At 52.4% G+C, this 23,991-nt stretch overlaps 1 protein-coding gene across 1 annotated transcript in view; it reads right to left on the bottom strand.

Annotated features, from left to right (window-relative positions):
• Positions 1 to 23,991, bottom strand: part of PLXNA2 (plexin A2) — a 99,083-nt gene that overhangs the window by 53,050 nt on the left and 22,042 nt on the right. The window contains exon 4 of the mRNA XM_042833739.1: positions 9,115 to 9,249. Within this exon, the coding sequence (XP_042689673.1) occupies positions 9,115 to 9,249 (135 nt within the window). The remainder of the gene's footprint in view (positions 1 to 9,114; positions 9,250 to 23,991) is intronic.

Raw genomic sequence — 23,991 nt, 5'->3', positions numbered from 1 at the left:
GACTGATGGCTCTATTCCTGAGACACCGGCAGCTGACATTGGCAAATGAACCTCTGCAGTTATCTGCTTCCCTTCTTTGTTCTTCTGTCATAAAACTGGCAGGCACAGGAAGGAGATGCATTCAAGGTGAGCAGTGGGCATCACTGGTTGTGCTCCTTGCTCCCCATCTCCTCTGGATCCCCGCTTACCCTTCACCTCTGTCTGCTGCTGGCACCAAAGGGCAGCAATGCCCTGCAGGAGCCATTCAGACTTCAGGAGCATTGTCCCTCTGCTCTCATCTGCTGGGCGTGAGAGGTGGCCTGCAGAGGTGGCACAAGGCAGTGAGAAAAGGACAGGCAATGACACGGAGCAGTGGCACGGGGTGATGGCATGTTTGCTGCTGGTACAACGCTGCCATTCCATTCAATGGATTGATGCTGAGACTCAGTGCAGCCCTGCTGCTCCCCCTGAGCCCAGCAATCAGCAGCGTAGACAGTTTGCTGTTTCCTTGCTCTGATGTTACCATCATTTGTGAGTGTCAAAATGAGAAAGGCGTCAGGCCCTCAAAGCCCCATTGAAGAATAATTGGAAATCCAAAGTGGTACTAAATGTTATTTTCTAAATAAAATGCATTCAATTACAGAACACAAGCCCGTCAAGCATTTAAAAAGATTAGTTAGAGCAGAAAAAAACTATTCAAACCTTCAGAGACTGCATTACACACACAGGATCCCCTCTGTTCCTGGGGACAGGCGAATAACGCAGCCATTGCCCGCATGCTTTTCCCACCAGCACAATTCCACCTCAGCTGTTGCACAGCTGCACAGAGGGCTGTGCTCTCCAACCTCGATGACAAACAGGCACAGATGACCTCGTGTCCAGCAGAACCTCGTGCTGCACAGCACATTTCCCAGGTGCTCATTGCAAGGCAATGGGGGACCCCGCTGGTACCCAACAGCAGCACGAGGCCCAGTCCCCAAACCTCCCTGATCAGCACAACATCGAGGCTGCAGATCCACAGCCAGCACTCTAAGAGCTCTGTTTGCTCCTTGCACAAACACCACTAACACAGCAGACACACTCCAGACTCCAACAACCACCACAGTGGCCATCAAGCACAAAGCACAAAGCGCACCGCACTTCACGCAGCGGCTGCTGCTAAACCCTCACTTGGAGCAAGGAAGTCGCAGCCAAACCAACCCGACCCCGAGTGAGATCTGTGGCTCCGGCACATTCACAGGCTGCACAAACAGGGCTAGACGAGACGTGTTTAGCTCAGATCCTTCACTCCAGCCGCTCACCCCAGCAGCGCCGATGCCTTGAATTAATGCACGCTGCCAAGCAGGCTGTGAGCAGGCGCGCGGCGGGGAAGGCGCAATTATTTACACGTCTGCTCGCTGCTTCCCTGTACGGAGTGCAGACAGGTGAGCTTGCTTCGCACGGTGATTTTTATTTTATAGTTTTCTTCCGAGGAGATAATTGTCACTGGGAACAGCTCAGGTGCAGACGCAACAAATCGCTGACCCGCGGCTGCAGCAGCACACAGCGTGGGAGAGGGGAGCGAGCGCACAGCGCTGCGATGGATTGATTCCAGCCCTGCTACCGGGCTGGAGGCTGGGAAGGCAAATCCCTCTCTCCCAGGGTTTCATTAGCTGGGAATGGCTTTCTAACGAGATTTACACAATCTAGCCCGGAGCCTACACATTTTGCTCTGCACCCAGAGACAATAACAACGGGGAGTGGAGGAGATGCCTTCTTTTTCTCTGGTCACCCATAATTCAGGACCGTTACGGCGCTGCCATCAATGTGATTGCACAGAGCGCAAAAATAAAACAAAAATGTGTCCGTCTCTAGCATTAAGTCTCCAATTTCGACTGACCCAAGCCAGGAAAATTTATAGTTATGGGGACGACGTTCAGTCCATTAAGAAAGGATGGGAAATTGCCAGCTGGGATCACGATGACATCCTCACCTTTCCTCTAACACCACTCCCACTATAATGCAGAACGGCAGCAGTGTGGGGCTGCTGGAAAGGGCTCTGTCTGCATTGGAGGTGGTGGCAGCACCTCTGGAAGCACTCAGAGCCCCCATCAAACTCGCCCTGCTGAAGCTGACTCACACCCATACCATGGTCAGAGCCCAGCCCTGGTGCTTTGCAGAGATGCCCCCCAAGCTGCGTGCTAAGCACACTGACAGCAAAGACCCAACATGAAAATACCCAGCCTGCCTGCAGCTAGCAACTGGAGTCTGCACACTGCCCTCACAGCAATGCTGTTCCTGGCATAGTTCCTCCAAAATCGAAGTTCCTGTGTGGTCAGCTCTTTTTAAATGGAAGGGATTTCAGTGAGTTCTCGCTCTGGGCAGTACTGTCTGCTGGCTCACACCATGGTCCGGCCACACGAGGAGGAGTTATTTTCACACCCATCCTTCCTCTTTGATTCCTCTCCCAAAAAATAAATTAAAAGCAACAACAAAAAAAACTCACTTATCATCGTGTTCTTGTGAAGATATTAATAGCACCCAAAGCACTGACAGTTGCCTGTGAATCACTGCTGAAAGGGATGGGAAAAACCTGCGGCTGTGGCTCGCTAGGAGACAATGCAGCATCCTTTGTGAGCTGCAGCACCAAGCACTGGTTCTAGGACATAGGAACACGGGGTGCCCCACATAGCTGGAGCTGTGCCCTCAGTGTCCCTTGGCTGTGGCCATCCTGTGCCATCATGCTTCCTTTTCATTTGCAGGTTCCATTGCTGTGGTGGGAGCACAGCTCCATCCTGCCCACACGCTGCTCCTGCACTCAGCTCTGCTTCTGCTTGAAAGGAAGCACGAGTGCCAATTAAACAGCCAACAGGGCACCGAGCAGATAAATATGTGTTGTGAGAGAATGTGGATAGACACACTCTGAAGTGGAGCCAACAAGGGGAGGAGGGAATGTGTCGTTGTTGGTGGCAGAACTTCAGAGTAGTGCTCATCATGCGCTATCTGTGCAGAAGCCAACCTGCAGCCACTGGGCATCTGATTGCTCCCAAACCTTCCTTCTCTGCACTGCTCTGACTTCAGCCCTGAGCACACAGCACAACGCTCTGACCCATCTGAGGGCTGGGTGTAGCAGTGCCCCCATGCCAGCTCCCAGCATTTTTTTGGTTCTGATGGATGCCCAAATGCCAAGTCCCCAGCAGCTGTGCCTTGCTGAGTGCAGTGCTCAGAGCACAGGGATGACCACAGTCTGAAGCTCAGCCATTCCCTGCCACCTCCTGGGTTAAAAGCCCACAGATGCTCCCGGTTCTGCCCAGTAGAGATGGGCAGCATGGCACAAACCCTGGACACAGAGAGGCCAACAAAGCTGCTTCTGGAGCCTGCCACAGGGCCAGTGCCCAACACAAAATCCACCCTCATGCTTTGTCTGCACAGACAACGAGCAGTGAAACCATGATGGATGTACTTGGGACTGACAGTGCCATGGAAATGCTCTATGCGGCAGAGACACTTCGAGGCAGAAACAGCAAAATCCCACTTGAGCTCCGTCTTTTGCTGCTGTAACCAGTAGGTTGACACTGCCAAAGGTCAGGAAGTTTTGGAGGAACAAACCCCAGACTATGTTAATATCCACTGAAGCAGCTTGGCACCCATAAAGCCTTGGTAGCAACCCAAACTGTGCTACGGATGGACATTGCTCAGACCAACCTGAAACCACACTGCCAGCTGCAGCCACTTCCAGATGTGGCTGAAAGTGCTCCCACTGCTCACGTGGACTCTGTGAGCAGTTTGTCCCTTCAGCCATGGCTGGTGCTTCCCATTCCTACACCCAGCTTCACGCAGCTATGGAAAGCTGAACTGAGCGGTGATGAAGAATGGTGCTGTGCTGTAAGTGCAAGGACTTGGGGGCCTCCAGCCCCCACCATGGGCACTGCTGGTGCCTGCCCTGCTCTCGGCCCTCTTGTGTTTAGTCTGCTGGGCACATTCCTGCACGCCGCTAAGACAAACAGCAGATTATTCATGGGGCTCCTTTGCCTCAAGCATCGCCCAGAGATGTGGAGCTATTGCAGCTCCCACAGCCACACGGCAGGGCTGCAGCTCTGGGGGCTGCATGCACAATGCTCTAGAAAACCTCGGCATCTTCACTGCAGTTTTACAGAGCAAACATTTTGCCTTGGAAGAGGAAGGAGCAGGGAAAGTGAGAACAAAACCCACAAGCTGTGTTTTTCTGCTTTGCAACCAGCCTTAACTTTTATGTTTAGTCCCAGCATGAAACACCATTACAGCCACCTCCCCCAGGGCACAGGCATCACTTCCAAGCTGTCTGGAATCCGCAGGAACTCTTTTTTCCCTGATTATTTGAAAGCTTTCCTAATGCTTTGGTGGGAATTTGGTTTCCAGATGCAGAGCTGTTGTTCAAGTGGTGCCACTGGGACGGCCCTGAGATCCCACAGGCTGGGCTGGTGTGTCCTGAGGTTTTGGGCTGGAACTGACTGCGTGTTTTGGCCCTGCTCATTTCAGTGTTATTGCAAGAAAGCATGCTTAGAGCTGTACTTCCCCATGTGATTTGAATTGAAACAGAAAATAATAAAGCCCAACCAATCTGATTTTGCAGAACTTTTCAGACCATTGAAGGGAAAAGAGCTCTCTGCCCCCAGACCAGGGATGGAGCAGCCCTGGGCTCTGTGCTGCAGCACAGTCCTCACCACCTCCCTGCCAAGCACTCAGAGCAGCAGCTCATCGCCTGCTCTCTCTTCCTGCAAACTTCACAATAATAAAGTGATACTCTACCCCGTATCCCTTTTTCCATTTCACCCTTCACTGGATCATTCTATGCATCTATTCCCATTGCTAATTCAAACTAATTAAAGTATAAAGTAGAATAATTTGTGCCATTTCAGAGCTACTCTCACCATATTGTGAGTTATGTTTCTTTTCTATTCGTGCCCGGTGTGAACCATTCCCCTCCTCACCAGACTCACTGCTGGGGGGATGGCCACAGCAGCACAGGGAGGGGAAGACTTTTAAACGTCTCTGATAGAGAGGAACACAGAGCTCTGGCTGCGTCCCTGAGTGCTGCTGCAGCCCTGCTGGGGTCATCTGAGACCAACAGGGGCAAAACCCACCATAGCTCAGCATGGCATTGCTTCAGCTTGTCCATCATGCATCAGAAGTCCCAGCTTGCTTTGGTGGGGGGCTCTGCCACCGTTGCACCCATAGGATCACCCCTCTGTGCTGCAGCACAAAGTCAGGAGGATGCATGAGGGGGTGGGGGCACAGCAATGCAACGCCCCATGGAACACGAGCAGCAAGCAGACCTGGAGCACATGGGATCAGAGCAGCTGCTCTGCACTGCAGCTGTCCCATGCACACCAGTGCTCTGAGCAGGGGATCAGTGTGTGTGTGTGTGTACGTGCATGCAGGGAAATCCTGGAAGGATTTCAGGACTGCGGTTGCCCGTCTGAAAATTAAACAATAGGTCTGTGGATGGGGAGGAATCGCAAAGGGAAGCACATACATGGGAACCCTGTGGCTGTGACTGGCAGGGGAAAAAATAGACTTAATACAAAGTAAAACCAACCCAAAACAAACAAACCTCGTGAGCACTTGAAAGAAATAGCCGTGTGAGCAGCGTCTGAAATACACCCCATTACCAAAACAAACCCAGCGACCCCTGACGCTGAGTTTTCACACAGGGGTGGTTTCTTACTGCTTCTTGCAGGGAAGTTTACTTTTCAAGTATGTGTTACTTCAAAGCTGTCTGCCCTTTGCTCTGCGCCTTCGGATTCCTGGTGGCTGCCCGTACATCCCAGCAATTCTGCAGGTCCTTTCAGTCCCTGAGCCTCAGAGCCCTGAAATACCACGGCCTTTTGGTCAGCTGGCATTCATTAGCACATCCTTCTTATCACATAGGTATGGTTAATGATCCCAGGCAAGCTTGTACCTACATTTCTTAATTATTGCTAATTGACCACAGGGAGGAAAGTGAAATAAGCCCTGCATGGCTGCACGTGTTGCAGGAGCATGGGACAAGCAGGTGCTGCAGCACAGCCCTGCCCTCTGCAATGATGCTCAGCTGGTTGACCAGCAGACAAGGCAGTTAAAAATTTAATCCATCCTTTTTTTTTTTTTTTCTTTTGTCCTTCTTGATGAAGCCATCCCCTTTTATCCACATCTCTTGCATTTTTTATCGTGTTTTCTCACTCTTTTTTTCTGGGCACCATCAGTATTTACAGCACCTCTACCCCAGAATTGATGGAGCTCTTTGTTTTCCTCACTCTGATTCCAAACTCTTTTAAATCACCCTGGCAGCTCCCTCCCCTCCATCAGCACCCAGAAAGCTCAGCCCAACACAACACCCTTTGCTCAGGAGTTACGCAGCACGGGGTCACAGGACAAGGAATGGTGAAACAAATCATCCCCAGAGGCTCCTTCAGCTCTGCAGCTCCCGACACGGGGGCATTTGCTAAGCAAATATTTCACTGCTAGCAGAGCAGATGGAGAGACAGCTCTTCCATACAGCCACGGGGACATACAGGCAGGAGGGAGGGCTGCAGGGTGCTGCTGGAAGGCTCCCAGGGCCCAGCTGCAGGCACACAAGTCTGTAAGGCCCTCCTGCTTCACATGGGGCAGCCCCATGCAGTCTCACTGATGCTCCAGCAGCATCTTGTGATGCTCAAGCCCTGGCAGCTTGTGGGCTGGATGGTGTTTGCTTGCTGGATCAACACTGAGAAATGCCTGTCTCCTTTAAATAGTTGGGGTCAGAATCCCTTCTCTTCTGCCATGAAAGGAATTTGCAGCCAGGTGCTTCAAGAGAGCCTGTGAAAGCTCCTAATGAGCACTCCTAAATCATGCGGCTAAAGAACTGGTGCTGAGGATGGAAGCAAAGTTTCTTTATCCTCCTCCTTCCCTCCCTCCTCCCGGGACCAGACTGTGCAACTGTTGCTTCTGTGCTTTGTGGGAGTAAAATCAAATGTCAAATATTCTGATTTGGAAGGAGTTGGCAATGGAACATGAAAGGCTCACGGAGAGCTCCAAAGGACTGCAGATAAATTGGAGAGAAGCAGACAGGGCTGGGATGGGAGCCAGGGGGAGTGGGGAAGGACTGAGCTCCAGATTTTGGGATGAAGCAAACGCTTTCCCTCCGCATTCAGCATGGAGTTGCTCCGAGCATGGAGGGAGGTGGGATCAACACAGAAGTGACACGGATGTGCTGGAAGCACCTGTGTGCACATCACAGCTCACCGTGTGCTCTGAGCACAATCACAGTGTGAGGCAGAACGCTGCACCCATGCAATGGTTTGTTTCCTACCCCACAGCAGCACGGAGCTCAGGACTGCTCCCAGTCTGTGCCATGGGAGCACATCTCCTTGCTAAATCCCACAGAAATGCAGTGTCTATCAGATCAGTTTTGCCATAGGCACGTATCCTATTTCTTTCTTAGAAACCACAGACTGTGGGCAGCCCTTCCCAGCTCACACTCAGCACAGCTGCTCCGGTGCCACTTCACTGTGGCGAAATTCCATCTTATTCCAGATCTTCAGACTGCACAATACATTTGAGCTGTGCATTCTCAGTGCTTCCAAGGGCACTTCTCACTGCTCACAGCCTCAGCTTGGGCCTCTCTCCTCCTCGTGGTACCGACTCCCTGCAGCCATCAGGCTCCAGCCGGAGCACTCCAGAATAAATGAAAAGCATCCCCCCTTCTATTTTGCTGAGCATTGCCAGAAATGGGGCAGTGGGGTTCAGTGGGGCTGACAACATCCACACTGTGTCAGTGTGGGGGCTCCTGGGCCCATGGCACACACTCCCAGGGGGCAGAGGGCAGCTCCAGGGGGGCTGTGCATGGAATCAGCGTTCCAGGAGCACTCCATTCTTTGCTAATTCTCCTCACATCTTTTTGTTACACAGTTCAGCACATCAGCTCCCTGTGTCCCTCCTGCAGCAGGTGGAGGTCTCCGTGCACCAGGCGTGCAAAGCTGACTGTTAACTCACAGGGTTAACCCAAGGCAACGCCACTTAATGGCATCCAGACATCCTCAGATGTAACCCTCCTCCTGTCTCCACCACCCACGAGGCACCAGCTCTATAAATCTGAATTACACAGTGGTGAGTAACAGCCAATAAAACGCTCAGCAGTCAGTGAACCCAAAAGTCTGGCTCAGCACACGGGACTTCTGGTGTTGTTTTTGTCTCAGAGAATGGTGCAGATGAGATGTGCTCCAGCTGAGGTCCTGCCTTATTTACACCATTCTGGCTCCCCAAAGCTGCAGGCTCCCGTGTGCTGCTGGCCATAAATTTCCACTGTAATCTTTTTGGTTTGGCTTTCTACAGCCTTCGGGTTTGGCAACCTCCAACTCACACCACCCCTACCTTAAGAGCTATGCAAACACTAAAGTTATGCTCCTCGTAATATCATGGTGTAATATTGGAAGATAAAACTTGTTTATGACCACACAGAGCCAAGAAAGGATGTTGGCTGCCACCGGTGGGGGCTGAACCAGCCAAAGTGGCAAGGTGATGGTGGCATGGCAATGGTGGCATGGCAGTGGTGGCATGGTGACGGTGGCATGGCAATGGTGGCATAGTGATGTTGGCAAGGTGATGGTGGCATGGTGATGGTGGCAAGGTGATGGTGGCATGGCAATGGTGGCATGGCAATGGTGGCATGGTGACCATGGCACAGTGATAGGGTTATGGTGGCACAACGATGGTGTCACAGCGATGATGGCACAGCAATGATGGCACAGCACAGGCTCAGCGCTACCTGCATGGCAGCTGCTTGCACCACACTCAGTCCCACCTCTGTGCTCACCTTCCTTACTCCCCAACACTTAAAATATATGGGTAGATCAAAAAATAAAGCCATCACAAAGGATGCTCGGATAAAGCTACGCAAAACTGCAGCCTGCCAAGCTCACTGCAGGGAACAGGCAGCCACGCCAGCAGCTCAGGAGCTCATTATCCGATCATCGATGGTTCCCATCCCCAAACCACATTTCCCCTGCAGCAGCCCAGCTCAGTTTCCAATACTTGCAGACAGCAATAAACCAGCAGAGAGCCATCCTCCACGTGCGCAGAGGACAACCTCCAGGCAGAGGCAGCTGAAGCTGAGCTCTGCAGTGGGGGATCACACAGCTCAGCCCCCTGGGTCCTTACCTGCCGCTCCGACATCACGTACAGGAACTTGTGGTCAATGGAGAAAGCCATGTCCCGGAGCACCGGGCTCCCGTCCTTGAAAACTGTCACCACCTCATACTGAATTCCACCATGGGGAGGGCCATCTGCTCGGATCTGGAAGAAGCACAACCACATTGCAGGTGATTTCATAGCAGCCAAATGCAGATTTTACTTCGGGGGGTGGAGGGGAAGAGGAAGAGGACAAAATGAGAAAAAGGTTCTCATTCCAACCCTCAGCTTGGGACCTGGAGGCAGAGCGAGGAGCTGGCAAGCAGAGTGCATGCAGGAGTCGGAGCAGAGGCTCTTTCTTCATGGGATCTGAAGTCATTTCCCCATCGCAAGAGAATGAAGGAGCAAGCTCTGTGCTGCGAGGTGAGCGCACAGATCACCCACGTGCCACGACTGCAGTCACCAAACTTGCAACTGCAAGTCGGCTCCTGAGCTGGAGCACTCCACAGCCTAACCAGATTACTGCAGAGATGGTTCCTCTCCAGATGCATAAGGAACAAGACTTAGACAACGCCACAGAAGCCTCCTAAGACACCACCTCTGCCCAACCCCAGGCAGATGTCACTGCCATGCCGTTCCTCCCGAGCAAGCAGAGTGCTAACACAGCCATACAGCTGCCAAGCCCCACAGCTGCAGGTCCCACACCTCCAGCAGCCAGCTCCATGCCTGCAGAGCTCTGCCCACGCTGTGACAATCCCCAGCGCCGCCAGGAACGTGCCGTCTCCTCCAAAAGTTAATAATTGATGGCCTTGGTGGCTGCACGAGGGGAAAGGGAGGAGGAGAAACAAACAGTTTACATTGTCTTTCCTACCAGGATTTGCATATTTGAACAGCCCTTGGATTGCAACACGGTGCTGGCAGTGCTGCAGATGCTGGCTGTGTGCCACGTGCCGGGCTGGTGCCATGCGGTGACCCCGAGGCTGCAGAGCTGGGAGGGGGCTGCTGGGACTGCTGAAGGCAGAGCCTGATGTCACAGAGGTGCCACTCCAGCAGAAAACACACTAATATCCTCACACACATGCACAGAGGGGCTCCACTGAACCCCTGCTCTAAATAAACCCTCTTCTAGGAAGCCCTGCTGATGCCTGTCGACACACAGAGACACGGGGTACACAGCTGGGTTTGGTTTCTGCATTTCTTTCTTCCTTCCTTACCTGATTTTTCCACGACACAAAAGAAGGGCATGGGAATGTGAGCAAAGGGAGAGCTGGCTTTGCACCCATGACACTTCCGACTCAAAAGCCCTGAGAACTCAGACAGCAAAATCCAAATAAAGAGGGTCACATCCTGCTTCAGTTGCACCTGTGCCAATGGGGACACCTCAGTCCCTTCCCGAGCTGCTGGGAACCAGAGGTGGTTTGGACCTGCAAACCTTGTTGGGGCACCACCACAATCCTGCACCAACCCAGGGACACAGGGACAATGCCATGAAGTCACCTGAGAAACAAACAGCACTGCCAGAGTCAGCTGCTTCCATGCAAACTCCTGATTAGCAGCCAGATGGGAATGGAAGCTGCAGACACAAAGGATCAGCAACCTTTGTACAAAACAACTGCTTTCCAGAGCTCCCTTGGGGTCACTGGCAGCTCGTTACGTTGAGCTTCTTTCTAGTAATGAGGTCAGACAGGGCTAATGAAGAGAGATACCACCGGATGAGCCTCATGCAGTCCAATTCCAACCAGGAGCTGCGGTCAGGGCTGGAGCCAGGAGCACTGCCCTGAACGGCCGGGCTCTATGGGGCATCCTGCCTGGCTCTGCCCCATCCCATGGCCAGGCACTGGCAGTGCACCCTGCATCGCTGTGCATCCAGCTGTGAGCCCAGCAGCTCCAGCTGTGAGCACCCCACACAGTGCCCGGGCAATAGGAGGAGGTGCTGATGCTGGGGTGTTTCACTGCCTGTCTTCCTGAGAGTTCGGTTTCCATGACAACAGATGATGATGTCAGATGAGAAGAAGGATGATTCCTGTGCATGCGGAAGAAGAAAGGGATCATCTCTGCAGCAGGAAACTTCTCGTTGGCGTCTGGAGGCAGAAATAATCCCTGTGCCAACCTTACAGGTGTCTTCCTGGCACTAAATACATATTAGTAAACATGGTGCCACAGACACCAACAAGATAAAGGGTAAGGGTGATGAAACGGACCCTAGAGCTGCTCTTTTTAAAGGCCTGAGGTTTTGGAGGAGAGAGGGACGTGATCACTTCTGAGTGCCTGGGGAGCAAAGCTGACCCAGCATCACGATCCCAACCCGATGGGAGATGCAGGATGGGGCTGGGCTGAGGGCAGCCTTTCTTCCCTGCGGCCCCACAGCCCTTCCTTGCAGTACAACCAGGATGAAGAGGCATGAGAGAAAATCACAGGGGAAGCAGCACTGGGCTGTGCAGAAATGAATGAGTGCAGCACAACAGTGAGCAGTGGGTGCAGGGAGATGCCTGCAGTGCTGGCAACGCAAACCAAAGGTGTTCAGGACAAGAGTTGTGCTCACTGTCAGGAGACAGGAGGGCAGAACACGGGCTCACACATTCAGGTGTGAATTGGAGAAGTCACCTGGGACAGACAGAGCATTTTCCTCAGCTGCTCTCGATGCATGTTTACAAATATGGCCTGAAAAGAGCCTAACGACATAATCTGCAAATCCCAGTATCAGCACTGGCTCAGAGCACCAGGCCCAGCAGAACATCCCACGTGATGAAGCAGAACACTTTTCCATTCAGGAAACCACGGTCCTTCAAAGGCACAGTGCAGATTTATGTGTCTAATACCCCCACAATGCAGCCTGCAGGCATAAGCTCTGCATTATCTTAGGAGATTAGCAAAATACTATATTGTGTCACGTTCATGTTGCAGAGTAGCACCCACGGTGATAAGTGCATGAGCCATTCAGGGATCTAATTCAACGTGGAGCTCCCACATGCCCACACTGTGCTGAAGTTTCAGGTATTTTCCTTGCCCAGCTGGTACCCACATTTGGATTCCATTCCAGTTCCTCCCAGCAGGTTTCCATTAGAAGACACCGAATCTCTTTGTAGCAACTTTCCGTGATTAAATTACCTGTCTGCTTTCATTATGAGCGTTTCAATGAGGGTGGCTCTCGTGATGAAATGCTTGTGCTCAGTATTCCACGGCTGCAGGGACTGATTCCTGGATGCAAGGTCACCCGTTGGGTTGGTTGGGTGGCAGATCCCAAATCCTCTCCGTATGCCACAGCCTGGAGGAGCCCTGAGCACACCAGGAGGGTTGCTGAGATCACTGAGAATCACTGGGGTTGGAAAAGACCTTTAAGATCACCACATCCAGCCCCAATGGGGTATTGGCTCTTTGTGTTTTACAGTGACAAAGCGCAAAGCCCAGCCAACCCCGCAGCCTGCCGACTGCTCCCTTCATGCTGGGATTTCCAGCCCTTCGGGGCAAATGCCATCAAACAACATTGCATTTGCATAAAATGGATGCTTCTCCTGGAGCTGCATCGGCTCTGGGAAGGCGCACTGGAGCGTTACTGCATCTACTGCCTGAAATAGAAACAGAAAACAAGAACAGCCCTCACAGCCAAGGTGCATCTCTGCAGAATTGCCATTTTTTTTTGTCATTTAAGGCTGCATGTTTTGGCTCTTAGGCATTTCCCATTACAGCTGCCCAGGATGGATTTTTGCTGGAAAATCTGCAGGACTGAGGCTGGCAGCAGGGCTCAGTGACAGGATGGAGCAGTGAGATCTGGACTGTCCTCCCCTTCCTCCTCCATCCACAGTTCTGCAGGGTTTCTCCTACCCCAACCTGGCACCGAGGGCAGTTCCTACAAGCCAGACACTCAGCAGAGCGGAAGATCCCAAGGAAAGGATGAGATAAATAAATACCAGCCCAGATCTTCTGTGTGCTTCTCCACCAAATCATCTTTGTGGAAGGGATTTATGTTTTCTAATCCAGTTTAAATAAGCTGGGCTGTACACAACCACATCCAAATGATGAGGAGAGATGCTCGGATGGAGCACACTTCCTTGTGGCATCAATGCACCCAACAGCCCATGCTGGTGCCTCTGCCACAACTGGGAACAGGCACAGCAGGCTGCAGAAGGGGAGAACCCAGAACAGAAACTGCACATCATCTCTAGATGAGAAGTTTTCAAGAGCCCTTCAGGCCCTTTATGAAATTGTTCTGCATGTGAAGTACCTCTTCAGCTGCCAGTGAGCACTGCTGGCATTGGGATGCTTTGGGATGCCCTGGGACTGGGTCAGAGCCACTTGCACATCATTGATAAAGCAGAGGGAAGTGGAGATTTGCTGGGGATTGCACAGTGAACTCATAGCAGATCTGTTGCATGGGGCTGTGCTCATACCACGAGGCAGCACCCCAATGCAGCACTGCCTGTTCCCCTCCATGTAGCACCCCAGTTCCCATCTGGGCATCCCCTATCCTCACATTCAGGAGGACATGAGGAGCTCAGGGACAGCACAGGCTGATGGGGCACACTGCTCTCCATGTGGGAAGTCCTCCCTTTGAAATTAAAGTGAAACAGTAATCCCATTACATATCTTTCCCTTAAATCACAGACATGTCCGTGAGGAAGTTAATGACAACCCTTACATGCACGTTCAATTTAAATCAGCATATCCAATTAACTTCATTACCTGGAGGCCCCCAACGCATTCTAGTCTCTTTCTCTCCTGTCATCTTTTCTTTATGCATTTTTCCCCAAACTGGGACAGAATCCATCTGTCTTGGTGAGCATCACCCTTATTTCTATCCCTGTGGGGAAGACCTACAGAGAGATTCATGGCAGAAAACACAGTGATACCAGACTGGGTGGATATGGAAAAAGGATCCACTCTCCTTGGGAGGAGGAAATCCCTCCTTCCCAGAGCTGCAGTGCAGAAACATTAAATACACCCGCTGATCCCCACTGGGCTGTCCTCACAGAGCTCCCCAGGATCACTGGGGAGAAGCAGCACTTTATAAAGAGCTCCAGCAGTGTGCAGGCATTGCAGGGGAACTGCTAGCAGGAGTTTTTCTTGGGTACTGTGGTACCACGGCTGCTCCTTCCATCGACACAGACTCAGGTTTGTCTCTTGCAGAGTGAGAGTGCAGCGAGCAGGACGGCAGGCAGCGAGGTACAGCACAGCAGTAGGGGGGACAGCGGTGAGCTCATGCTGATCAGCCATCATGACCCACATTATTTATAGATCTGATGTTCCTGCAAATCCAATACTCATTGTCAAAAACGTCTCTGCGTTTGTCTTTCACACCCACATGTTTCCCAGCTCCTCTGCTCTGGCAGTGTTGCTAAGTGGCTCCGTCACCTCCTGGAAGCAGGAGCGCTCCCTGGGGTGCAGCACACAGGAACAAGGGGCAAACTCACCAACCTGGCAGCAAGCAGCACCAGTGAGCTCAGCTCCACAACCCCAGCAGCGAGGCTGCAGAGCTGCTCCCAGGAGCAGGGCTTTCTTCCCAGCTGCTCCCTTGCATGAGGGCTGCAAGCCTTCTGCACGTGCAGCTGAGGTGAGGAGAGACCTCACTCTTATCGTCTTCAAGGGTCTGAGCCCATCTGCAGGGAAGGCAAGGTATGTCAAAAACAAAAAGAAAACGCTGCCCTTCCTTCTGTCCTAAAGCTTCAGCTGCACTCCACAGGCTCTCATAACAATGATGCCGAAGATCTCAGACGTCTGAGCATCCCCTGAGCTTCCCAAATGTTGGGCACTAAAGCTCAAAGCACTGTGAGCACACCCAGACCTGCCCATGCCCCCGCCAGCACTGCCTCTCCTGCCCTTATTTCCTTCTTCCATCCTTCTGCAGAGCTGATCCTGCAAGGTAAAACAGGGAGGGTGGCACCGAGGCACCACGCAGAGACTAATCAGCAGCCCCATGTCTGTAATTTATTACTGTGTGAGAGGCTCACCAGAACAAAGCTGCCAGTTCGGGAGATCATTCCCCTAAAAGACTTTTTATTTGAAAAGCTGTCAGCTCACACCTTGTCACAGCCCTGCTTGCAGCAGCACAACTTGAATAACGTGCCACCTCATGCAAATGAGCTGCTAATTAATTAATTAACGTTCTTCCGGGGATGGATTCATTAGGAGCGGGTCTGGGGGAGGGAGCCAGGCTGGGTCACCTTCCTCTGCAGTGCATCTGCAGCACTGGGTCCAGCACCCCATGTCCACATCTTGGCTGAAGCTGCAGCAGGAGGCAGATCTAGGGGCATGGAGGGCTCAGGGATCGACTTCTGGGATGGAGCAGAGACAACTGCATCAGCTCAGGGATGCTGGTCCCACACCTTCCAGCAGCATCAAAGCACAGCCCATCAGAAGCAGAGAGCCTGAGAGCATCCTGCAGGTTTGCCCCCCTGGAAGAGGAGAGCTTGGGGCACGTCTGCAGCTGTTACAGAACCTCTTCACTTCTAAGTCATCCTCGAATAAAGAGCCGCAATGTGCAATGACTTCCCTTTTCTTTTGTCAGCCATAAGCACCCTTCTCCCTTTACATCCCTGTATTATTTTTAAAGAGGCGGCTCCGTGCTGCTCTGGGAAATGGGAAGCACTGAGTGCTGCTTGCAGGCTTTATGTTTTGGCACAGAGTGAAGAAATCATCAAAGAGGCTGAGTGTTGGCCTCAGAGAGCCAGCAATGAGCTGGGCGTCTCTGCATCAGAAGAGCTGCGCTCTCCTCGCTGCAATGTGCTCCTCCACCCTCTGCCATTCCTCCCCAACTTACCCTGCTGCTTTCTGCTGCTTTTATCAGTTCCTTCCCTTACAGTGGGAAAGGGAATGAAAGGCAGTGGTTAAAGCAGCCCCAGTGAGGGTGGAGGGAGGGAGGGACAGGGGAGGCCCAAATGGATTCTGCAGTGATTGCAGTGGACTGAAGTGTCCAAGCTGCTGTAACTGAGGAGAAACATCCACCAGTTCCATCAGATCATTTGTTCCCATTTCTGTGCTGTAGGAACAGCACTTCTTCACTTTAATGGGGAAAAAAGGGAAGGTTGGGCTGGGGTGCTGAGTTCCTCCAAGTCTTCTGTGTCTGATAGGAAACAAGGGGGGAAGCACAGAACTGGTGTTATTTGTGGGGATGGAGGCACTGGGGGAAACGCTCAGTGTTGCCCAGGTCCCTAAGCAGCCCCGGATCTGCACTCCTATCCCTTCCAGATGAACAGTGTGCAGTGTCACCACCCACGTGCCACCCCCCACAGCAGCACATTTCACACCAAAGGGATTGCTCTGGCTTAGTTTGGTTTGCTGACCTCAAGCAGCTGCGTAAAATGGAATAAAAGCCTCTCAGACAGATGGGTTAACACAGGGCTCGTTCCAAAGCAGCAGCCATTCTCCCTATGGGGAGATAACCCCTCACAGTGCCACATGGAAGCTCTGCTTTGCCCTCGGCTCGGCTCTGGCCAGCAGGTGGAGGCAGGAAGTTCCTCAGGAAATATCATTCCCTTTCCTCATCGCAAACACCATGGAAGAAATATGTTTCAAATGAGCTGGGCTTCCTGCACAACATCACCGCGAGCCAAAGTGCACACAACCAGAGGCCAAAGCCTACAAGGAAATAAAAGAACCCGATTTTTGTTATCTTGTAGCTCCAAAAGCTTCAGTGTTACTGATCAAATCTCACCTTGTTCCTTCAGAGGTGTGAGAGAATTTCAGAGCCCTGAGCCCCACTTCCACTGGCAGCAATGGGGCTGCCCCACAACCACTACCCCACAACCGACTGCTCACACCCATGGAGCCAATCCCTTCTTGTGCCCAATCCCACGACGCAGCCATGGCCCAACATCAGCAGCAGGAGATGGGCTCAGGATGGGGCTTGCGGATGGCAGAGATGCAGCCACACCACGCTGCTGTAATTGACCTGTAGATAAACACATGGCTTCCACCCTAATCCCCTGCAGCCTCATGAACATCAGCTGCGCTAAATTTTTCATGTAATTAAGAGAAAAACCCTAATCCAGTGTAATTAGCTCCCTGATTGCCAACGGCGGGCAGAGAAGCACTGTTTGAACAGCAACTCAGGTCTAGCTGGTTAGGCAAATACCACGTGCGGTTCAATCACTGAACAGAGGCAACACCTCTCTGCTGTCCTCCAGGTCCATGATCCTCAGCAGCACTGAGCAGTTCCACAGCAGCAGTGGGGCTGATGTCCCCAGGACTGCTCCTCCACAGTGACATCCACAAAGAGTTACTCACAAACTGAGCAAACCAGGTCCCCAGGAGCCGCAGCAGCTGCTGGCTTGGGTCTGCTCCCCTGCCCCCAGAGCATCCCTCAGTGCTGCTACCCAGGGCTCCGATGCAGACGTGGTCCAGCTGTGAGCAATGCAGCTCTCACAGGGACATGTGTGGCCAGAATCCATCCCAGGTGCTGTATGACCTCCGGGGGCATTTTTCTTCTCCATTCATCCAAACAGAGGCAAAGTCTCATGGGTGAAGTGTTAGAAATCGGGAAAGTGGAAGCAGATGGGTGAGGAATGGACAACGTGGATGTATGTGCCAGGGAGAGCAGAGAACACAGCCAGGATGTGCCTTCACCAAACCATCCAGTAGGCTGGAATGACTGGGGCTGCTTAATGATTGGGAGCTCAGACAATTGGGCTCTGGGCTGCCCATCTCTGTTTCTCTGCCCCCCATCACACTGCTGCTCTGTAAACAACCCGGCACCGAGCAGAGCAAGCAACTCCTTTGCATCAAAGCCAGGGAGATTTCTTTATACAAAAACGAGCAAAAATTTATCAACTCAAAGCTCCTTTTAAAGAGAAGCCCCCGAGGAGAACAAGCCCAGCTGCTCGCCTGCATTGCACTGAGCCAACCCCCCCCTCCTGCCTCCCTTCAAACCAGCACTGCTCACACAGCTGAGCTGTGCCCGATGGGCTGCGGTTGGAGCGGTCACAGCAATGTGGTCTATTTCATTTCTCAGCCTCTCAGTAATTCCTCCAGCTTTGAGTCAGCTTTGGGGAAATTCTTCCTGCCAAAATCCCACTAACACCCTTGTGTCACTGGCGTGGGAGTGTGTTGACTGGTTTGTGGTCTCTTTGCCTTCTATCCAACACAAATTCTTCCCTCAATCCCCAATAAAGCAAGGCAATCAGAGGCCCATGGGAGCTGCTATATGAGCTGCATGTGGTTTATCCGGGTGCTGGCTGCTTTATTTCTCCCTTTTCCCCTTCTACATCCAGCAGGGCACAGCCAGGACCAGCCCAGCTCTGCTTGGAACCAGCAGGGGATATGCAACAGAGCTCCAGCACCTTCTGCCTCTGGCTCATGTTGTCAGAGCCACAACACAGCCATGGCACCTCCATTTCCATCACATTTATTTCCACAGAGCCTCCTCCCTACAGCCAGCTTTTTTCCCTCATAATTCCATCTGTATTTAATCCCAGACAAACACAAACAAAACAACCCAAGCAACGATCTCATCTCCCTAAGGCCGTCACTTTCTACATCGGTTACAGCCAACTCCAATTAGCAGAAAAGCAACACGAGGAGCTCGGCACGCCGCTGCAGTGCTGGGAACGCAGCAGCCCACACTGCCTTTCCCCAGCCTGCCCCTTCCCTCCTGCAGAACGTGCCCTGTCATCTGCTGCAGACAGTGTGTGTTGAGCTCGGGGCCGGGCAGGGCGCTGGTGGCCTCATTAGCACAGCTCTGTGAGCCCACACCTGCAGGCGACCTGCATGCTTTGATTTATAAGAGGATCCCAAAGCCTCCACAAGTGCTCAGGGGAAGTTTTCTCGGTCACTCCAGCCTATTAACCTGCACTTGAGGCAGCTTTTCTGCAGCCCTTGCTGTTAACCACTTCCCTGCCAGGCTGACAGCGGGTGCTCAGGTTGGATATTGGGAGAAATTGCTTCTCTGAAAGAGCGGTGATGCACTGGCACAGCTGCCCAAGGAGCAGTGAAGTCACCATCCCTGGAGGGATCCCAGAATCATGGAGATGTGGCACTGCAGTGGGCACGGAGGGGTAGGCTGGGGTTGAATTTGGGGATCTCAGAGGTCTTTTCCACCAGGAATGACTCTGTGGTTCTATGATTGGCTCTATGATCTCAGCCCAATGCTCCCATCCCTGCCCAGGACATGGCAGCTCAGCACACTGCTGCAAACTCAGCTCTTTCGTGTGAGCAGACAGCTCTTCCTCCATCAGCAAGCTATTTCGGGCAACGGTTTCAAATGGAAATCTGTGTTTTATTAATTACACGTCTGCGTTGCTGCAGAACCCTTTCATGTGCTTCCCAGCTGTATCAATCTGCAGCCATGAAGGAAAGCATTAAACCCAGCATCCGCAGTGTGGGATCGGCCCAGGCTGTGCTCCCACCTGCAGCCTGACAGCCCCACTGTCACCCTGGGCTCCAGTGGCTGTCAGAGGGATGCACTGGGGACAGGGGAGGACCAACCTCATCGCTGAAAACCCTTCCTACAGCAGCTTGCCAGCATCAGGGCTGGCTCTGCTGTTCCCCTTGTATTCCTTTGCTCATCTCCTGTTGCGCATAGGCAGCTCTTCAGCAGCTGAAAAGGATTTCCTCAATCCATGCCTTTTGCTGCCATGTCAGAATATCGGAAAGCAGTGTCTGCAGGCAGAAGGATTTATCCACCTGTCCTAACTGCAGAACAGATTGGCTGTAAGGACGAGCGGGGTTGTGTGGGTGCATTAGCGAGCAGCTTAGCACAGGTGCTGGCAAAGCAGCCAGCCTCACTGCGTTACTAGGAGAAGTTGAAGCAAATTTTAAGGCAGCTCTCATCACGTCATTTTTCCAAAGCCAAATTCCTTGCTGCTGATATCGTTTCGGTGAAACCTGCGGCCCCCATCAGCACTGGGGAAGCTGCAGGACAGCAGTGGTCCCCCAGCCCAGCAAACAGCAAACCTCTCCCAGCAGGAAGCTCCAGGCACGATATTGAGGTGTCCCTGGGACAGAGCAGCAGAAATGGGCTCTGCTTTCCCAAACTGCCCTCAGTGCACAGCTGAAGAAGAGGGGCACGAGGCTGAAAGCGCTCCTTCCCGTGCAAACAGACTTGCACTTGGTGTGCACAGAAATCAAAGCAACAAAAGGTCTCTGCAGCCAACTGCAGTGTAGCTGACAAACAGGCTCGTCACTTTGTGCCTCCATCTGGCGGGGACATACTTTCCATTTCAGCAAGTGCTAGAATGGGTGGACAGCAAAAGGAAATGTGAAAACAGCAAAGAAACGAGAAGAATGAAAACCTGCGGGACAACACTGCTGCCCTGTTATGAATACTGTGCAGCTATTCATATGAAAATCCATACGGCTGCTACTGTTGCATGCACTCTTCTTACGCAGCATGAAATTAAAATTCCTCTTCGGTATCACGTTGCCAGCACTACGGAGCAACTTCAGACCGAGCGAGCAGACAATTCCTCCTTTGGCTTCCCCAGCCGGGATTGAGAGCTGCTGGGGTGAGGGAGATGAGTCTATTGCCCATGGTAAAAAAGGCTGCTTCCAAAATAAATCCCACCAAAGTGCTGCTGGCCCGGAGTGTGGCTGCTGGTGTTCATTTCGCAGCGCAGTTTCACATGCGTAATTCCCCCCAGGCCCTCCCTGCCGCTTCCCTTCTTATCTCCCCAGAACAAACTCTGTGCGCGGGTTCATTTCAAGGAGAGCTTCACCCACAGTCCAGCCAAGTGTCAGCAGATCTGCTGGAAATGCAAATGGAGACGATCATGCAAAAGAGTCAGGCTTAGAGATGGGCGGACGGGGGCAAGAGAAGGCAAAGAAAAGCCGACAGAAACAGGCGGCGAGGAACAAATCTGCCTCCTCAAGTTGTTGATCGCTCGCACACGGGCTCGCTGAGCATGGATAGGTTCTCAAAACCACGCCAGGCCCATTGATTTTTCCCTGCTGAGCTGCCAGGTGCCTCTGAAATGCAGCTCCCAGAGCTCCCCCAGCAGCACGTGGCATTTGGGTGCATCACCTCACTCTGCTCAGCGACAGCAGAAGGAGTGAAGCACGGGGCTGAGCTCTGGGGATGGGTTTCAGGAGTGCAGCCCTCGTGTCTGCATAATGGCAACGCATCTCAATGCATCTGGCAACACCTCCCTGCCCTCTGCTGTGGGTCTCCTGCAGCTCCAGCACAACACCCCCACGCTGGGGTCTGGGAGCAGGGAATGGGGCTTTCCATGCACTGTGTTGGAGGAGGTGATCACTGCTGCTCTGCAACCACCAGAGATGAAGCACGGAGATTTACAGGCAGGGAGAGGGGTGGCTGAAGCTCCGCCACAAAATGCTTCATTATCATGGAAAAAAATCACTAGGTTTGCTCATTATGCACGCAGAGAAACAGCAAGCACGAGGAGAGAACCTATCCGATGTGCCGTAACGCGATGCAGAATTAATCCCCCCTGGGTTACAGAATTCCTCATAAATCGCAAATGGGACAATATCCACTGCATTACATTTTATCACACTTTCTGTCAAAACATCCCCTGCCGGGAGCCTTTCAGTGATGCTATCACAAGCACAGCCTTATTTGGGGAAGAAGAGTTGAACTCAACAGCAGCAAACCATCACTGTGAGGCTGGCACAGACCCTTCCAGCAGTGAGTGGGGTCTCGTTCAGTGCAGCTCTATCTTAATAATGACATCTTCCATTTCTGCTCACACCTATATAAAGCATGTTTGCTATTTAGTGTTATTAATAGGAATGCTAATGCAAGCTGGCTGCCGTGCCCCAGCACATCCCGAGGGACTGCACAACACTTCACAAATGCATCCAATGGGGAAAAGTTCTCCAGCAAAGTGGCTGCTGCTGTGGGCTTTGCTCTGCGGCACGCTTGCAAGGCTCTGTTTTTTTGCTGGGCACTGAACCGAAAAGAAAAGGGTCTGATTATCTCCTCCAGCACCTTGGTGGCGACCCGGAGCAATGACCCTTTCCTGTCACTCTCCATTTGCTCTGTGTGTTTTGCACGAGGACGGGGCAAAGCCGTGCCATGGGCACAGGCTGCAGCTGTACACAGTGCAGAGGGCCACGCTGGGGTTGGGGTGCAGCGATGGAGGCAATGGGATCCAGGTGGAACCTCCAAAACCAGTTGCAGCCATTCCCATGGGCACACCACTCCGTCCTCCTTTTCCAGACGTTAAGTTTGTTTCATTTTCCATCCCGGTATGTCCTCTGCGGGGCCGTGCAAAGGGAACAGAAAGCACAGAAGTGGTGGAGGGATTTGCTGTGTATTGCTGCAGCATGAATAAATGATGCACAGGTCCCCACTGCTATCTGAGCAAAAACGTTGAGTAGAAGAAGGCAAGAGGAGGCGTGAAAGGCTCTGGCACAGGTTCCCCTTGTGCTCTGTACAACTGCAGCTCCTGATCTCCTCAGAGCACTACGTTCTCCCACCGCCCCATACCACATAGCTTTGCTGGGCACGAGTTTGCTCCCTGCAGGAACCCACCCTGCTCCCTGCAAGCAGCACAGAGGAGCACACACGTGCACATCCCCGTGTACATGCGTGCTATGATAGGTGCAATTTCAAGCAATTTCCCTGCCAGTCTCTCTGCAATCTCATGTAATCTCCTCCCAAAGGGAATCAAAGACCCCATGGTGCCTTTGCTTGGCCATAAAGAATACAAATCACACCCCGACAGCCCTGAACAATGCAGAGTGGAGCAGCAGAAGTGGGATGGTGAGGGGCTGCCTGCTCCCAGCTCCTATTGCTTCGCCTCCATGTAAATGCTACAGGCACTGACCTGCACGTGCCCACAGTTCTATGCACAGTTCCTGGGAGCAGAGGCACAGCACGGACTGCTTCCTCCTGCATGCTACCAAACAGCAGCAAGACCAGGCATTACCAATATCTCCTCTTCATAACACAAACCACAGCTGTTTAACATTCCAGTTGGCAATCTCACAAGAGCTTCAGAGCTCAAATGCTTTGCGGTCCTTGATTTAAGGTGCAGCGTGCTCCCATTGTAGCTGGCACCTGAATGCCCTCAGTGTGCTGGGTCTCACCCCATGGGTGTGCTTAACACCCATGTGCTTAACACCCATTAATGAGCCCAGGCTCATTGCAAACCACGTCCCTCCTGAGCAGCACGGGCTGCCCTACAATGAGCACCACCACCAGGAAAAGTAACGGGAAAGGGAAGTGCAGGGAGGCAACAGAAAGGAGAGGGAACAACCACAAGTGGGTTTTACATCGCCGTTACAAAGTGGGAGACAGCTCCCCCAAGGGCACAAAAACTCCTGTAAAATCTCTTTTTTTCCCCTTTTTTTTTTCTCCTTCGTTTCAGTCTGACAGAGCGCTGCGGATTGAACACAGATGTGCTCATTCTGGGATCTTGCTGTAACCTAAACCGCAATTCCCTGCTAAGCTGTTCCCACATTTGTGGATTGATGTGTCCAGATGCCAGCACAACCTGCAGAGCTGCTCCTCCTGGGACCGGCGGCCAATTCCCAGCACTGTCAATCTCCTTTTCATGGACAAAACCAGCAGGAACAGCATGGCCAGGTAGGAACATGACAGCCTGGGGTAACTGTCACGTACTAGAGAAGGGATGCAATATTTATCTGCCTGGGCACATGGGAGATGCATGTGCCTACAGAGCTGCGAGCATATGGAGCCACAGCAGCAGGTGAAAGTGGTGGGGAGAATCTGGGAGAGCAACAACCAGATGAGGAACTGCAGACCTTGGGAATCTGAGCTGTTTCTCCTCACTAAACCCACAAGCTTTGGAAAATGATTCCCTGAAAGCGCGTGCCTTCAATCTCACTTAAATTCCTCCTTCAGTAACAGCGCTTGGATAAAAATCCCCCCATGTAGCCCAAACCCCATGGCCATGGGGCACAGAGAGGGGCTGGGAAGAGGCTGTGAGCACAAACTGCCAGTGTTGGACACAGTGCTGCTCTGAGCTCAGACATCATGCACCATGCACAGGG

Source organism: Centrocercus urophasianus, unplaced genomic scaffold, assembly GCF_019232065.1.
Source record: "Centrocercus urophasianus isolate 14NV4802_14NV808 unplaced genomic scaffold, USGS_Curo_1.0 seq_42, whole genome shotgun sequence".
In the NCBI taxonomy this organism is placed as follows: Eukaryota; Metazoa; Chordata; class Aves; order Galliformes; family Phasianidae; genus Centrocercus; species Centrocercus urophasianus.
Note: the sequence above shows the minus strand (reverse complement) of the source record. Positions and strands in the feature narration are given on the sequence as shown.